The sequence below is a fragment of the Canis aureus genome, chromosome 22 (genome assembly GCF_053574225.1).
Source record: "Canis aureus isolate CA01 chromosome 22, VMU_Caureus_v.1.0, whole genome shotgun sequence".
NCBI classification, from domain to species: domain Eukaryota; kingdom Metazoa; phylum Chordata; class Mammalia; order Carnivora; family Canidae; genus Canis; species Canis aureus.
The window spans coordinates 44,339,147-44,352,075 of NC_135632.1; the positions used below are offsets into that span (position 1 = coordinate 44,339,147).

Consider the following 12,929-nt stretch of genomic DNA (forward strand, 5'->3'; position numbering starts at 1 on the left):
CCCCAGCCTGGCCCCTGCCGCAGCTGGCCCTTTCCCAGATACAGGGTCTCTTAGGACACATCCCAGGGCCCTGAGAAAGGCCTTACTGGGGCTCTAGGGCCCCCACATGGGAAGCAGCCAGGCCAAAGGTTCTGAACCAAGTAAAAAGGGCAGCAGCCCCCATGGCACAGACATGCAGAGCACTCGCCCAGCCCTGTGTCTCACCTTCGAGACTTCCTACTTGTCGGGACTGCCCTCCCACACGTGTCCTGACCTCACAAACACCCTACCACCAGCCCCACTCCTGTTCTCAGCCACTCAGCCAGCCTCACAAGCCTGCTGCGAGCACACACTTGGGATCTTGGCTTCTCTGTGCTTAGCACCAGCTGCTGAGGAGGCGGACCATGAATGGAGGGCAAGCCTGGGGGTGTGGGAAGGCGGGTTCTACAGTAGGACAGGCAGAGACACAGGATCCGAGCTGCAGACATGCAGGACTTCACTGGAGATGGGAGGGGGCAGACAGGGTCTGTGAGGGACAAGAGGGGCGAAGGAAGGACAGCCGGTTCCCTCCAATCTGCACAATGCTCTGCTCACTCCCTGTGACCAGAAGAGGCTGGTGTCACAGACCATGCTTATTTGTCCGGCAGCAGGAAATGGGGCCCAGAGCCACCAGCAGGCTGGACCCATAGCTTGCATGTGATGGCAACATCAGCAGTGTTCTGAGCTAAACCTGACAGTCTTGTGGCAGCACCATATCTGGATGGAAAGTGAAACCTGAGAAGAATGTGGGACAGAAATTTGAGGATCTGAGTCATCACAGAGAATGGAATAGCCATTAAAAGCAGAGAGGGAGCTTGGACCAAATTAATAGGTGTATATGGGCCAGAATAAGGGAGGTGACTTGTACTCTTCATTGGGAGTTTACAAGCTGAAGTGAGTCCAGAGGAAGGAATGGAAACCACACAAAAAGAATCTGGTGTAGCCAGAAGAAAAGCTCTGAGGATGTGTCTGCTAATTTCTCATCTCTGAAGGGATGTGGCGAGTGAGGAGGGAGCAGGCATGGACCACAGGGCCCCATGAAGATGGAAGGGCCCCATGAGTGGACATAGAGGAAGTTGGTGTCAGCCCAGTGTCAGAGCCGGACCAGGCAGGACCCAGCTCCCTCCAGGACACTGAGTCCCTTGACATAGCCTACAAGTTCTTCCCTGCGGGAACCCACAGCTTAAAAGCAGATTCAGAAGCTCTGAGCAAAGTAGAAGGGCCTGGGGGTCCAGACTGACTGGCAGAGTGCGTCCGGCTGCACTATCCACCCACCCATGACACTTACCCAGCCCCGCTGGTTTGCCATCCTGGGTCTGATGTCACTCAGATACCAGGTCAGACACACTTGGTTAAAAAATCAGACATCCTGAGTCCACTGTCCTTTGTTAAACATCAGACGCCTTCGCTTAAATGTCAGACATCCTGGATGTGAAATCTTTGGTTAAATATCACAAGTCACTTGCCACTGTCCCGATGGTCCTGGTCACACACCGTCCACCCAGCTCTTAGACATTCTGGTCACATGGCCCATTCATGCATGTCCTCACACTCTGCTCAGGCAGCAGCCTGCTCCCCAGAATCCGACCCCTTCCTCCTGTGCCTGTGAAGACCACAGGCGGATGACTGTCCGTGTTGTAGGATGGAACGTCTCTCCCACTCAGCCCTGCTGAGACCTCCCTCCTGAGGTCACTCCTCTTGTGAAGACTCAAGGCCATCCTTGGGGGTCTCTGGAGGTCTTGGGATGAGACTGAGGGGGACTGGGCCCCCAGAGACCCAGCTATGCCTCCGTGATGGTCTCAACCAGGCCTTAAGGCTCCACAGATTGGGGTAGTTGGGGTAGCTGGGCACAAGCTGATCGCAGACGACTGATGGATGATACAGAGCAAAGCTGGGACCGGAACCCCGCCTCGGCATCACTGTCACCCAGCCTGACATCTTGGAAGACCGTTTCCCTATTCACCTTGCTGTGTCTCCAGCCATAGTCCCCGCCGTGTGGTTTCATGTCACCATCCCGCAGGGCATAGACAAGAAGGCAGAGCACCGGTTATTCGCAGGACCGTCACCAAGAGAGCCGCCTCCCGTGTGGAGGCCTCCTGTGTAGACGTCCCTAGGTCATCTCGCGAGGGCCTGGTGTCAGGAGGGTGGAGAGGAGGAAGCAGACACCCGGGAGGCCTGGGCATCCGCAGCACCCCCTGCCCTGCCCGAGGGAGAGGGGGAGGGGGCGGGGCGGGGCGGGCAGGCCAAGGTGCTCCTTTACGATTCCCAATAACTGTGGTTTGATTCTGCAGGTATGTATCAGAAAATATAAAACTAGGCAATTTGTCGGCTCTTCGAACTTTCAGGGTCCTGAGAGCTCTAAAAACTATTTCGGTTATCCCAGGTAAGATGCCCGGACTCGCCTCTCGGATCTCAGCTACAAGTGACTCTCTCTCTGTCTCCCCTCCTCCCCTCCCCCACCGTGTGTCTCCTGCTGGCGTGTCGTCACTGTCCCGTGTGTGACTTTCCCCTGTTACAGATACACAACAGAATTTGTGGACCTGGGCAATGTGTCAGCCTTACGTACCTTCCGAGTCCTCCGGGCCCTGAAAACTATATCAGTCATTTCAGGTGAAAATCAGGTTAAACGCCAAGGCTGGAGGGACTCACGCAGGCCTTCCCAGCACCCCGGGCCTGAGGCGACCCTGGGGAAGGCCCCTCCGAATGTGCCTGTCACCAGAATACCTTCCCCAGAGCTTGGTGGCGGGGGTCCGGCGGCGGCGGCGGACGTGGCTGGCCCCTCACAGCTTCCCGAGATGATTCGGGATGCCCCCCCCAAGCAAAGCCCGCCCTCACAGAGGCTGGGGGGGCACATGGCTCCCCTGGCAGGGCCTGTATCGAACCCAGACTCTTCCCAAGATAATGATGTCCTTCCCAAACTGAGCTCAGTGCTTTGAATAGCGAAAAGCTTGCGTGTGGATTGCTTCAGCCAGAAACATCATCCTCCAGTAAGGAGAGGCAAACCACACATGTGCGCGCACACACACACACACACACACACACAATAAAAAAGGAAAACTCAGGGCTGAATGCCTAGTCCCTGCATTGTGTCCCCTCTTGGTGACAAAGGCACAGCCGCCACCGCCACCGCCACCGCCTCCTTTTGTGAAACAGAGTGTATTCTGCGGACAGGTGTCATCGGGCCTTGGCGTCTACCAGCCCTCGCTGCATGGTGCGGTAGAGGTATAGCAAACCGTGCATGGTAGCCTCAGGAAGCAATTCTCCTTGACAGATGTTGGCAATTGCACCCGGGAATTCTAAGCCCGGATGGCCACTCTAGAAAGCCGGTCTACCCCATCCATCCAGGAAAGTTCTCAAAAGGCTTATGATGATTTCATGGCCCACAGGGCAGTGCCCAGAAGTTTCTTCCAGAGCCTTTTTCTGAATGCAGCCACACTCAGAATTGGAGATGGCACTTCTTTTAAGAAGGCAGCTGGAGACAGGTTGTATGCCACAGATCTGAGGAGGTGTCAGAGCTGAGGGAGGAATTAACTAAAGCAGATGGTGGCATCCATTCCTGATTTGGAAAGCCCTAGGTCCTGGCCCCTTGATCTCCATGTAGCTCTTGCTGCCCGGGGAAGGCATGGGCCCTGCTCTGAGCTCCTTGGAGGCGTTCAGACTCTCCCTTGGTGGTGTTAATTATCTAATAAGACTACCCGCCCCCGCTTATGCTACGTTCAAGCTGAGCCTCAGACTGTTCCTCCTGACCTCTGAACCCCATAGGATGTGCACAGGGCCACTTGTCCCCATGCTCTCCAGTGGCCCAGACCCCCACTAAGAGCCAGTAGCAAGTGGGCAGCGTGCCCCCAGTGCACAGTCACCTCCATGGAGACGAGTGTTGTCATTGGCCTGGGTGCACACATACATGCTTGGAAGCCTCAGGGTCTGTCCTCTAGGATCCCGGGGACAACCTCACATCATACACCCACAAGATTAGAGAAGCACACTGGCCATAGCAGTTGAGAAAAGGCATGTTCCAGTCTGTTTTGTAAGAAAGGCTAGCAAAGGGAAATATCTCTCAGCCCTGGAGTAATGCAGGAAGCCTGCCAACCTAAGCCCGGGCACATTGGACCTCTTCAAAGCTGCCAGCAACCCAGTGAGAAAGCAAACAGCAGACCCTGAAAGTGGTCATTAGAACAATGCTGTGGTCGGCATTATGGAAATCTCTCTGGAGGAGGTGTCCCCTGCGCTGAGGCTCAGAGAGCCTCGGCCTTCTCCAGACCTCAGTCTCCTCTCCCGCAAGATGGAAATGAAATCAGAGGGGTTGGTTTCCAAGGGCTCTTTGGCCAGCTTGTTAGACCTTCAGTGGCAGGAGAGTGTCCCAGTTGATGCCAGGGACCTTTCCCTTCTTGGGTCTTTTCAGAAAGAATCCTGTTACTTCATTGGACTCATTCTTGTCAGAAGTGAACTCTGTCATCAATATAAGAAATATTTAAAGGACTGGATCTATGCTCACCAACTTATTTCCCCCCGCTGGATGCTATGTCCACAGACCAGGAGGTGCTTTGCTGGGCCTTGAACTGGATGCTCTAAAGATCCTTTAGACTAACAGTTGAGGCAGTGTATGCTGCCCACCACCTCCTGCCCTGTGCTGCCTGCCACATACATTATGGGCAGGGTCTCCAGGCCCGGTAAGCAGAACCGGAGTGTGCTCTCTGAGGGGTCCTAGAACCTCTGCTAGAGCTGAGGTGTGCTGGGCTACCAAATGGGAATCCTACTACCACCACCACCCCAGGCCCATTCCCTGCAAGGCCCACACCTGCCCAGGGCAGTTGCCAACATCTGTCAGGACGATTTCCACAGAGCACGCTGAGTGCCTCTGAGCTGTGGGCAGGCAGCAGCGCTAGTGGCACAGTGGGAGGACTTCCTCCCCTGCTCCCATGTTTGCCCATCGCTGCCTCCCTGTCTTGAGGTCATGGGCATGGCAGCTGTGGGCACGGCCACCACAGGTGCTCCTAACACATTAACCAGCTGGACGATGGATGGATGGATGGATGGAGCTTAATCTGAGATCTGGCCGCTTTGAGCCTGGGGGCTGGGGAGTGGGGGCAGGAGGCTGGGCTCTGCTGCTGGCAGAGAAGCCCCCTCGCTCCCGATGCTCTGCTCGAACTTGTCATAGGACAATAGCTCAGTGTCAGACCAAAGGTGTCTACACATGCTTTTCTGTCACTTTGCTGTGTGGTGCTGGCTTCTGCAGGGAGCTGGGCCATGCAACTAACACATCACAGCCTCTTGGCTTTGGGGAATGGGATGGAAGGGGATGGGTCCTGGAGGGACAGGGCAGAGGAGGAAAATGCAAAGTAAGTCAACCCCTCCCCTGCCCTTGAAGCCTTCCCAAAGGTGGGATCCTAGCCAGAACAAACCCCTTAGGACATTACCCACCATGACCTTGCCAGGCCTCCTGATAGCCCCCCATCACCCAAGCACACACCCCATTCCTCTACCAAGAATGACCTGTGCCTCTCCATCTCAAGGATCATGGCCAGCGCCCTTCCATTGCCCTGGAATGGGCCTGGACCTGTGTCCCTTCTGCAGATTATATTTAAAGGTATACCTAGGGACCAGCCGGATGGGGACAGGCTTTGAGTGTTTTTTTTCCTCAAGAAACCAGCATTTCCCACACCCATTTAATATATGTGGCTAGTGGAGAGCAAAGAGGACTGGGTCCTCCTGAAAATACATGGCCAGACTGGACTTCCACCCCGGTGGGGGGGGGGGGGCAGGACAGAATCTCAGTAGCAGAGGAAATGGAGGCCTCCTTCTCTTGCCCCTGCTTCATGATTGCCCATCTGGCCCAGCACCCCCTCAGGCCTGGCCCCCCACCCAGTGGAATGAGGAGCACAGAGCCTGTGGGTGACACCCCTGCTCATTCTTGCCTTCCCCAGGTCTGAAGACCATCGTGGGGGCTCTGATCCAGTCTGTGAAGAAGCTGGCCGACGTGATGGTCCTCACCGTCTTCTGTCTCAGTGTCTTTGCCCTCATCGGCCTGCAGCTCTTTATGGGTAACCTGAGACACAAGTGTGTCCGCAACTTCACGGCGCTCAACGACACCAACGGCTCTGTGGAGGCTGACGGCCTGGTCTGGGAGTCACTGGACCACTACCTCAGCGACTCAGGTGCAGGCTCACTCTGCGGGCCCGGGTCGGGCTTTGTGAGGCCACACAGCCCTTACCAGAGATAGACCTTCCCCCATGGCTGGTCAAGCTGTACCTGGTCCCCCAGAAACCCCAAGATATGCTCCGGGATCCCAGCCCCTGCCCTTTGGAACTCCAGGAGAGGACGGGAGGGGTGAGGACTTTGGGCCTGCCCTCGTGAGTTCTTGGACTCGATGACCAGACACTTGAAGAGCAGGAAGTAGGAAGTTAACTGGAGAGGCTGATGAGGGACAGCAGGTGCTGAGGGTGAAGGGGGACTGACCCCAGAGAATTGAGAAGGGAAAGAAGACTGGCCTACCTATCCAGAGAGGAGCATTAGCCAGAGAAAGGGCGGGACATGGAGCTGGGGTAGTTTGTGAGCCTTCAGAGTGGAGGTCCCACCTGCTTGGCATGGGATGTCTCAGCCAACTTCAGAATTCCTTGCCAAGACGTTAATTCCATACATATGCCCCACAGAACCCCAAGAGAGGGTTGGAACAAGCTGGGAGATTGTACAAAGTCACATGAGCCCCTCCGGCCATTTCAGTGATACGTGCCTTTCAATGTTCCAGGCCAATGGCCAGCACCTCTCTTAACCGAGACCATCAGTCTGGTTCAAAGGTAGACACTGGTGCAAGGGCAGATTGAAGGCCCCAAGGGACATTCTGAAGTTAGGGCCTCTTCGCTACACCTGCAGTCCGCTTTGGAAAAAGAAACGGAATGAAGCTCAGTGACTCAATTTGCTTATGGCTCCGCTGTGGCCAAATAGCAGCGGTTCTAAAACTTTCATGTGTACCAGCAGGGCTCCAGGAAGCACATACTGTGGCTGGGCAGCACCCCCAGAGTTCCCAAGTCAGCAGATCTGGGGTGGTACTCAGGAGGTTACATTTCTAACCAGGTCCCAGTTGTCTGCTCTCGCGGGGTGGGGACCACAGTTTGAGAACTGCTGCCTAAAACTAAGGCGAGTAGTGTTAAGTAATGGGGCCTGACCACTGGCCAGAGGAGAGGACAGGACTATGTGTCCCATATGGCATCTGGCGCAGCCCCAGCCCCGTCTGAGCATACTGCAGCATCATCACGCCACGGTGACAGTAGCAGGTATCACCTGTACCACCTTAGGCACAGAGAAGTGGTGCAGATGGAGCCGGGCGGTAGCCTGCCGAGACCAGGTCAGTGACTCAGTAGCTGAGCTGGGCCTCCGCCCAGACCCCTGCCTCCTGGGTCAGGGCCTCTCTTCGCCCCAGCTATCCTCCTGAGTCCTCCTCGGGGCAGGGGACAGAAGCTCCCTATGGGGACTCCCTGAGTCTTCTGTGAGCGTGGGGGACACTGGCAGCTGAACATCTAGGGGGGAGCAGGAGGCAGGCCAGGGAAGCAACTGGTGTTGTTCCTCAGGTGTCTACCCCCACCATAGTCCTGGGCACAAAGCGGGAACCCCAGGAGTCTGGGCCACACATGCTCTTCAGCATCGGTCATTCCCCTTTCAGGAAACTACTTGCTGAAGAATGGCACCTCCGATGTGTTACTGTGTGGGAACAGTTCTGATGCCGGGTATGTGGTGCCCAGCCCCCAGGGCCACCTCACCGGGTAGGGGTGAGGTGAGGTGAGGGTGGCAGGGGAGGAGGGAGTCCCCTGGTACTCTGTGGGGCTGCAGTCCCACATCTCTCAGTATGAAATTCCAGCCCTTCCTATAGCCAAAGAGATTTGTCTGGAAAGTCTTAGGACATTAAAAGACACAGAGGCTGCACCCTCCCACTTGCTGAGTACCCCACCCCCACCCTCCATCTCCCCCACTCGTGAGTCCAGCCCAGCAGTCTCTCTTTGGGAGAGAGGCTATCCCATCCAGCTCTGTGAGTCATCAGTCCCCCTCACTATGCCTGTGTGCATGGTCACATAAAGGGGTACATCCTCCAGGTGTGGCCAGACCCCAGCCTGTCCACCCCAGAATCACAGCCTGTCCATCCATCCACCCCACGGGCTGGCATTTGCCCCAGGCTCCGTGCTGTTCAGCCTCATGCTATTCAGCCAAGCCTCACTGCCCTCCCCCCCACCCCCCCACTGCATGCCTACTCTGTGCCCATCTCCCTGTGGGGTAAGCAGCCAGAGGAAATCACTGTGAGCCAGGCCTTTGGCACTTCCTCTGTGAGGGGAGAGGCGACTCATGTCACAGCGGGGATGGTGTATCATGTGGGCAGAAGGGAGCTGGATTCAGGCCTAGCTGATACAGATGGGGAGAGACAAGGCGAAACCGGTGTCCCAGGCCGGAGGCACAGCGTGGAAAGTCACGGCAGCAGCACCAACCGTGTGGCACTAAGTTTGTGAAAGTCAGCCTCATGAAGCAGTGGGGCACATGTTGGGCCACCCAGGGAGATGAGTCAGGCCCAGGGAGCATCTTAGGGGGCGGGCCCTTCACGGCAGGGGACAGAGTCTGTGTGTCTGACTGCAGGACATGTCCCGAGGGTTACCGGTGCCTAAAGGCAGGGGAGAACCCTGACCACGGCTACACCAGCTTTGACTCCTTTGCCTGGGCCTTCCTTGCGCTCTTCCGCCTAATGACACAGGACTGCTGGGAGCGCCTCTACCAGCAGGTACATGGGTGCATGGGCGGGAGGAACACCAGGAACTGGCTAGGGACCAGGATGCACAGGTGATTAGCTAGAGGCCCCAGCAGCTTCTCCACTGGCAAGAGCTGGGGAGGCTCAAGGAATAAGGGACAGGAACCCTTGCATCTGAGGAATGGGAACAGCAAGCAAAGAAACTTCTTGCTGGTAACCAAGTACCCTTCCCTCTGTATGGGGCTCACTGTGCTCTGTGAGTAGGACATTTCTCTGCCCTATATGATGGAATAGTTGCCTCTATGCATGCAACATTTCCTCTGTCGACTGGAACATTCTGCCTCCCTCCATGGATGGGACACTATCCTCTGCATGTAGGTCATTCTTTTCTATGGGTTAGAATACTTACCTCTATAGGCAGGATGTGCTCTACTCCTCCCCAAGCTGTGGCCATTTGAACTCTTGGCGTAGCCTGACTGGACAACTTGAAATTCCAAGACCATGACCATGACCCAGAAAGGGCCCCAGTGAAGATAACCTCTGTTGCCTTACTCCCCCAGACCCTGAGGTCTGCAGGGAAGATCTATATGATCTTCTTCATGCTTGTCATCTTCCTGGGCTCCTTCTACCTGGTGAACCTGATCCTGGCTGTGGTTGCCATGGCCTATGAGGAACAAAACCAAGCCACCATTGCTGAGACAGAGGAGAAGGAAAAGCGCTTCCAGGAGGCCATGGAGATGCTCAAGAAAGAGCATGAGGTGAGTGAGCATGCAGCCAAGGAGCCTCCAAAGCAAGTCCTCACCTGATTCTGGCTGCCTATGAACCTGGTGCCTGCTGGGCAAAGCTGGTGCCTATGGGGATGACACCTGCTTCGTAACGCTGGTGCCTACAAACCTGGTACATGCTGGGTAAAGCTGGTGCCTGCTGGGTAAAGCTGCTATCTGTAAGTGTGGCATCTATAGATAAAAGGCAGGTCCTGCTGGGTAAAGTTGATACCTATTAACCTTCTACTTGCTAGGCAAACCTGGTGCCTGTGGGCATGGTGCCTGCTGAATAAAGCTGGTGCCTATAAGCATGGTGCATGCTGGGTAAAGCTAGTGTCTGCAGATGTGACGCATGCCAGGTAGAGCAGGTGTCTGTGGGTATGATGCATTCCGGGTAAAGCAGGTGTCTGCGCATGTGATGCATGCTGGGAAAAGCTGGTGCCTTCACGTGTGGCATCTACTGGATAAAAGACAGTTACTGTTGAGCGATGCTGGCGTCTACTGGGTTAAAGTATTTCATGTGAATGTAGTGTCTGCTAGGTGAAAATTTGGTACCTGGTTAAGGACAGTGCCTGTTCATGAGGCACCTACTAGGTAAAAGTCTCACTGGGTGCAAGTGGGTGCTGTGAGTGTGGTGCCTGCTGAGGAAAGTGTTCCCTATGACCATGGTGTCTTCTCAGAGAAAACAGTGCCAGCTGGGTAAAAATGGTGGCTGCCAGGTAAAGGTGGTAGCTCCTGTGTAAAGGAACCTAATGCATGCTGGATAAAAGAGAACCACATGTCCATGGACTGAGTTTATCCTAGTCAAGGGATGTCTTCTGGAAGCTTGGTGAGGAAGGTCCAAGGTCGGAAGCCTGACCCAGCTCGGAAAATAAGCCCTGGCAGTGCTGCCCTGGTTACCCATCACTCCACACGCAGGTACTGCAGGCTAACTACAGACCAAGCTGTTAGAAGCCATGTAGGCATTCACTTTCTTCTCATTGCCCCACGCTACCTCCCCCATCACCAGTTTTGGCCAACTGAACCTTCTAGAAGATGTCCTGCCCTCTAATTCTGTTGCTTCCTCTGCTCACCAACATCCTCCCACCTCAACTGTCCCTCACACTCCCCTCTTCCTAGAGCTGCCCACATCAGCCACTTCTTTCCTCTTCCCTGGACTTTGATTCTTTTCAAAACATGCTGGGTCTGTTTGAGCTCATCTCTCCATGATACTCTGGTCTGGGGTTAAGTGTGCAAGTCTACTTCCTGATGGGGAAATGGAGATACTGAGAGTTGCTCGGCCTGCCTTAGCCTGAGGCTGCACAAAGTCTCAATAACCAAAACACCCCTCTTCCACCTTTTCCAGGCCCTCACCATCAGGGGTGTGGACACTGTGTCCCGCAGCTCCTTGGAGATGTCCCCTTTGGCCCCAGTAACCACACATGAGAGAAGAAGCAAGAGGAGAAAACGAATGTCTTCGGGGACAGAGGAGTGTGGGGATGACAGGTTCCCCAAGTCCGACTCGGAGGATGGTCCCAGAGCAATGGTAATCCCCGGCCGTGGCTCTGACCCTTTCAGTGTGGGTCTGGCATCAAAAGCCCATCATGTTGGGCCCCTGGTGCAGCCCCCCGTGGTTGCTCCCCAAGGAGACTATCCTTGAGCCCCCTTCCAGCCCTCCGTGTTTCCCATGACCATTCTTGGAGTGGAGGAGGTCTGGGCAGAGACACCAGCTAGGTTTGGGTGTTGTGATGTCACCAGCATTGGGGCTGGGGCTAGGACCAGAGGTTACCCTGTGGTGTAGATTGGTAGGCACCCAAAGACATACCCATTTGAGTCAAGTACATGGCTGATGGCCCCAGGTCCTGCTCAGGCCAGGCCTGTTTGCACCACCAGAAGCTTTCATGCCTCCTTCTTCTCCTGCCCAGCCACAGCCACAGCTTCAGGCCCAGGTAAATTTGGATCTCAAAGCCCCAAAGGCACAAGCTTTAAGTGAGCAGAGATCCCAGATGATGCAGGACCAACTATACCCCCTCCTGTGAACACACCCTGGCTCAGCGCCCCCAATTCCCGAGTGGCCAGCAGAAGCCTGGGTGGCTCCGTCAGTTAAGCATCCAACTCTTGATCTCAGCTCAGGTCTAGATCTCAGGGTCATGAGTTCAAGCCCTGCTGGGCACAGAGCCTGCTTTAAAAAAACAAAACAACAACAACAAAAAAACTCTCATTGCTCTGAGACAACCTCTCAGTCTCCGAGAACATCACAGGGGATAGGCTGGGAGCACATAAAGAGCTGGCTTGGTGGTGTGCCTTCTCCCTGTATCCCCAGAATCGCCTGAGCAGCACACATGGCCTCAGCAGGACCTCCGTGAAGCCACGCTCCAGCCGTGGGAGCATCTTCACCTTTCGCAGGCGAGACCTGGGCTCGGAGACAGATTTTGCAGATGATGAAAACAGTACAGCGGGAGACAGCGAGAGCCACCGCACGTCCCTACTGGTGCCCTGGCCTCTGCGCCAGCCTAGTGCCCAGGGACAGCTCAGTCCAGGGACCTCGGCTCCCGCCCTCAATGGTAAAAGGAACAGCACCGTGGACTGCAACGGGGTGGTCTCCTTGCTGGGGGCAGGTGATCTGGAGGCCACCTCCCCAGGAAGCCACCTCCTCCGTCCTGTGATACTGGATCGCCCCCCAGACACGGTGAGCCAGCCCCGTGATGCAGCCCCAGGGCAGATCTGGTCTCCCAGATTCACTTAGTATTTACTGAGCACCTGATGTATGCTGGACTCTGGATGAATAAGTGTGGCAAAAAAATCTCTGCCCTCATAGAGCTTCCATGCTAATGGGGGCAGGCAGGCAAAAAAAAAAAAAAAAAAAAAAAAACAAAGAAAATAGACATATATGTGTATATGGTGTATAACATTGAGTGATAGGACTAACAGTTAAATATTTAGTAACCAATAAAGCCCTGGCACTGAGATGCCATGGTGGCACAGGACCGGAGTCCTGAAGGCCCTGTGTGTGTCAGGTGTTAACCCATAGGGTTGCTGGATCCTGGGCAGTGCAGGGGGTTCTGAGAAAGGGACCAGAGTGGCAAGGGGATACTCACAGGATACTGGGCAACAATTATTCACCAAGCCTTAAATACTTCAGTACTTTACAAAATGGTAAACATTAGCCCAAGTAGTAAGTGCTGTGGGAGGGCAAAAGTAAGCATGGGGGAGCGGGATCCCGTACTCCTTAGGAGGCATTGAAACGAAGACCTACCAGAGGCAGGGGTGGGAGCCAGGCTGCTTTCTGAAATTCTGGGGGATGATTGAGCACCCAGATTCCAGACACAAACTAGGTTTGAATTCTAGCTCAGAGCTTACCAGCTGGATGGCCATGGGCAAGTTTCTTTCTGTTTGTGCCTGTCCTCTGTAAAATGAATTGAAAACACCCATCTCAGATTGTT

General features: G+C 55.0%; 1 protein-coding gene across 6 annotated transcripts in view; it reads left to right on the top strand.

Moving 5' to 3' along the window:
- The window catches only part of SCN5A (sodium voltage-gated channel alpha subunit 5), a 95,992-nt gene that overhangs the window by 31,237 nt on the left and 51,826 nt on the right, over positions 1–12,929 (top strand). For 3 of the 6 annotated variants that reach the window (XM_077865748.1, XM_077865750.1, XM_077865752.1), the window contains exons 6-12: positions 2,310–2,401; positions 5,943–6,173; positions 7,676–7,739; positions 8,635–8,776; positions 9,304–9,501; positions 10,853–11,032; positions 11,810–12,175. In XM_077865748.1, coding sequence (XP_077721874.1) covers positions 2,310–2,401; positions 5,943–6,173; positions 7,676–7,739; positions 8,635–8,776; positions 9,304–9,501; positions 10,853–11,032; positions 11,810–12,175 — 1,273 coding nt within the window. Of the gene's footprint in view, positions 1–2,309; positions 2,402–2,536; positions 2,629–5,942; positions 6,174–7,675; positions 7,740–8,634; positions 8,777–9,303; positions 9,502–10,852; positions 11,033–11,809; positions 12,176–12,929 lie in introns of all 6 variants that reach the window. The other 3 variants (XM_077865747.1, XM_077865749.1, XM_077865751.1) reach the window with 1 other exon arrangement.